The 3797-nt window shown below is 33.7% G+C and overlaps 1 protein-coding gene across 2 annotated transcripts; it reads left to right on the forward strand.

Moving 5' to 3' along the window:
- On the forward strand, positions 1-3307 carry LOC123229319 (RNA-binding protein 2-like). Of its 2 annotated transcripts, none has more exons than XM_044655062.1 (7): positions 1-135; positions 246-335; positions 1697-1833; positions 1926-2217; positions 2339-2400; positions 2541-2622; positions 2924-3307. In XM_044655062.1, the coding sequence occupies exons 2-7, from the start codon at positions 254-256 to the stop codon at positions 3025-3027; spliced, it is 759 nt and encodes a 252-aa protein (XP_044510997.1). In that variant the 5' UTR covers positions 1-135; positions 246-253; the 3' UTR covers positions 3028-3307. The 2 variants fall into 2 exon arrangements, with proteins under 2 accessions (XP_044510997.1, XP_044510996.1); XM_044655061.1 differs by having other exon boundaries at positions 19-166.
- Positions 3308-3797: the final 490 nt, after the last annotated feature.

Here is a 3797-nt window from a genome sequence, read left to right on the forward strand (position 1 = left end):
AAATACCATTTCTTAAAGATAAACTTTCTCTTAAGCTGAAGGAAAAATTAATAAACGAGAGAAGGGAAAAGTGAAAACGCTGCGCAGGGGAAGTAGTGAGCAGAGCCATAGCAAGACAAGAGTCCGAGCATTGAGGTTTTAGCAATTCCAAATAGTCCTCGCCAAGGTCTCTAATTAGAGATTTGAAATTAGGGTTTGATTCTATATTTTTTCTAAATTTGTTTTATCTTTTCTTTAAAATACAGAGAAAATCATGGCGGAAGGATACTGGAATCGACAACAGGCGTCTCTAATCCCTTCCGGTCCCATTCTTAAACGACCCCGTTCTGATTACGGTAGCTTCGTATTTCTCTTTTAGAAAAAAAAAAAAAAAAAACCCTTCAATTCTTTAGTTTGGTTTGTTGGGAGTGCGATAAATCTATAATTTGAAAGTGATTGGCACAGCTAATAAAAATTAATTGGGCAAAATAATAGAAATTAGGTCAATATAAAGCAAAGATTTCTCTCTGGCCGTGGATAAATATGTTTCAATTTTTTTTTTAAATAATTTGGCTTCTAATTTAGGGTTTTGTAGCACTGCATTGTTGTGTAAATGATGGCTATCAAAAGTATATAGAAGGTTAATGATATTATTCATATATATATATATATATATATATATATATATATATATATATATATATATATATATATATATATTATCATCAATCTGAATTGTTTCTTTACATAAATTGCTAGCGAGTAATAGATGTAGCGATTTATTAACTAATTTTGTTCTCAGTTCTTAAAATATTATTCACGAGGCTTTTTCTATTTTCAGCTTAAACTCTATTGATATGAAAGTGAGTTATGTAGCGGTTAAATAGCAAGTCGTTATAATGTAGTGATGTTTTGAGTGTGAATGTGTGATAGTTGCATAGTTGTTAAAAATGAAAAGCGTCTAAAACCTAAGCGAAAAAACCAAGGCGAGGATGTTGCTTTTGGACCAAAAGCGATAAAAAAAATAAAATTAAATTAATAGAGACCAATCATTCAAATACCAAAGTATAATATCATGGATAAAGTCTCAAAAACACAAATAGATTTTATAATAAAACAAAAAAGAATATTAAAACTCTTCAATCTAAATAAACTTTTATCAAACATGTATTTTAATCAAAATCAAAGCCTTCATCTTCATCATTGAAGGTCACATGTTCTTCCTTATCATCAAATTTTTCATCCCAATTTCATCTATTTCTTTATCAAAATATTTTTCTTCATTAAAGGACTCGTATTCTAAGACCTCTTTTTCCTTAGATATGGACTTAGGGTTAGGGTTTAAAAAAGAAGAGATTTTGGCCTTTTTTGGCTGTGAGCTCAACCCTACCAATGCAAGAACTTGTAGTAGCTCTTGTAACATAAGAGAGTTATAATATTTATATTATTAGGTTTGGTTAAAAAGTGTGTTTTTCTGACACTTTTTACTTCTTCTAAAGCATAATAAAAGTGCGCCTAAGCTATGCTTTCGGACTTTTGCTTGCCTTGCATGTCTAAAGATGGTGGACCTATTGCCTTGAGGAGCTTCTCGTTTAAGCGCGTTTTTAACAACTATGGATAGTTGTTCTCATTGTTGATACTTTTGTGTGAAACTTGCCATAAAGAAGTATCAAGAAAAAAAGAGTTTTGCTAATGTATTTGATTCTGAATGTTGCAGATCTTCCCCAGTCTGGGATGTCTTCACATCATGAGATGCATAGTTATTTATCAAGAGATGATGATCATGGTGAGCCACGGTCTATAAATGATACAAGAACTATTGGATCAGCATATGATCGATATCTCCAGAGTGCGGTATCTTCTTCAACCTTTAAATTGCATTTGTTTCACTGCCAAGCATCTACATATTTGTTTTGCTAAAAGTATCAGTCCAATTGATTTTGAAGCAATATCCTTCTTTTCCTTCTGGAGAAGCCAGTGCACTAGGAGTTAGGTCAGGAAGGGCTCTTAGTGGTGGATTGGGCAGTATTTCAGTTGTTGATTCTGGTGTGACTGGACATCCTGGAGCCATTGGTCGAGATATGGTGTCAAACGGTCGCAGTAGGAATTTAGATGATGGTCTCTCAGTGGAGACTATGACCAGGCTAGGCCATGAAACATTACCATTACCTCCTGATGCATCCAACACTCTGTATGTTGAGGGATTTCCTCCAGACACCACAAGGAGAGAAGTAGCACGTATCCTTTCTGATACTTTAGCACTAAGAAATTACTGTGATCTTTGTTGTCCTTATTTTTTATTATTTTTACAAATTTTGCTCATGATTAGTTGTTTGTATTCCTTTACCTCACTGTTTAGATATTTTTCGACCTTTTGTGGGATATAAAGAAGTGAGACTTGTGAGCAAAGGATCCAAGCAGGTAAGTGGACAGTATCCTATTGCAAAAGTTATTTTTTTAAAATCATTTTTTCAGCTTGGTTTATCATCATGTTATGCAAGTTAAGTTGTTGGAAAAGTGATGCTTTTCCATACTAAACCCATGATTCATGAACAATGCAGCGTGGTGGAGACCCTCTTATTCTTTGTTTTGTTGATTTTGCAAGTCCAGCCTGTGCAGCTACGGCTATGAGTGCCTTGCAAGGTGATTATTTATTGTTCTCATGAATTTTAATAGTTGTCCATGCTACTCAAATTCAAACATTTGTTGAGTCCTCCATGTAAATTGGGAAATGGAGGTAATTAAGTGGCATCAAATGTCAGCTGCTGCCTTTCTTTGATGTCTTACTACTTTGAAAGGCATCAGGAGTCTTGAAAGGGAGTAATATTCCTAACTGCTGGACCATATACATTGTCTGCTATATATACCACACACACACACACACCTGCATTATTAGTTTCTTAAATTCTTGGAGTCCGCTGACTTTACTGTTGGATTTCTGCAGGCTATAAGATGGACGAAGATGATCCTGATTCTAGATACTTGCGACTGCAGTTTTCTCGGTACCCAGGCCAAAGGTCTGGTTCTGGAACTCGTGGAAGGAGGTGAATAGTACCTTGTGGAGATTCCTTGGTTTGACTTTGGGGGTACACTTTGCATATATGTATGTATGTCTTCCTTGTAGCAGTATGCCCATTGTGGTTAAACTCTTTCTGAAACTTGTAATTTAAGTAGTTTAATCCTTCTGCCGCAACCAAATTATGAGCATTTGCGGTGCACAAAATATTTAGAGATGAGGCCGAGAAGAATTTACAGTTTAATCATGCGATCAAAGCAGTAGAAACTTTGATCTTTTGACTTTGACATCAATATAGCATATTTATTTGCAGGTGTTGAGCTGGTTGAATGGCTTTTTTTGTTCCTATGTGATACTTTTTTTTTTTTTTTACGTATTTGCTTGTAGCCCGCATGACAAAATGCGCTAGAGTGAATAAGATTAAGAATATATTAGGCTTGGGATCTTGTTTGTAATAAAATTATGTATATGTATTTTATGTATATAAATAGGTATATCTTTGATGTCTGTTATCAAGTGATTAGATAATTTGATAATTTTGAATTAACAATAAAATAATACATAATCATATGATAACGTATTTTATATATATACACACATATTTATATATATATATATATACTCATTTATATATTTAAAAATATTTATATATGATATTACTCTCTTGATTATATCACTCGAAGTGTCGATGGAAGCTAAGCCCTTTTGGGCCTGCATGAATTTTGTTTCACTTCTTAAGATTTGGTAGATGATACACTGAAATATTTTGCTCCACCAGGGCTTAGTCTCCACTTGTTTTAAG

This window comes from Mangifera indica, chromosome 11, assembly GCF_011075055.1.
Source record: "Mangifera indica cultivar Alphonso chromosome 11, CATAS_Mindica_2.1, whole genome shotgun sequence".
NCBI classification, from domain to species: Eukaryota; Viridiplantae; Streptophyta; class Magnoliopsida; order Sapindales; family Anacardiaceae; genus Mangifera; species Mangifera indica.

Excerpts from the sequence above, each read along its gene's own strand:
- LOC123229319 (XM_044655062.1), top strand. The coding sequence starts at position 254 with ATGGCGGAAGGATACTGGAATCGACAACAGGCGTCTCTAATCCCTTCC. Across the intron at positions 2,218-2,338 it reads CACAAGGAGAGAAGTAGCAC|ATATTTTTCGACCTTTTGTG; the intron begins GTATCCTTTCTG and ends CTCACTGTTTAG. Across the intron at positions 2,623-2,923 it reads GGCTATGAGTGCCTTGCAAG|GCTATAAGATGGACGAAGAT; the intron begins GTGATTATTTAT and ends GGATTTCTGCAG.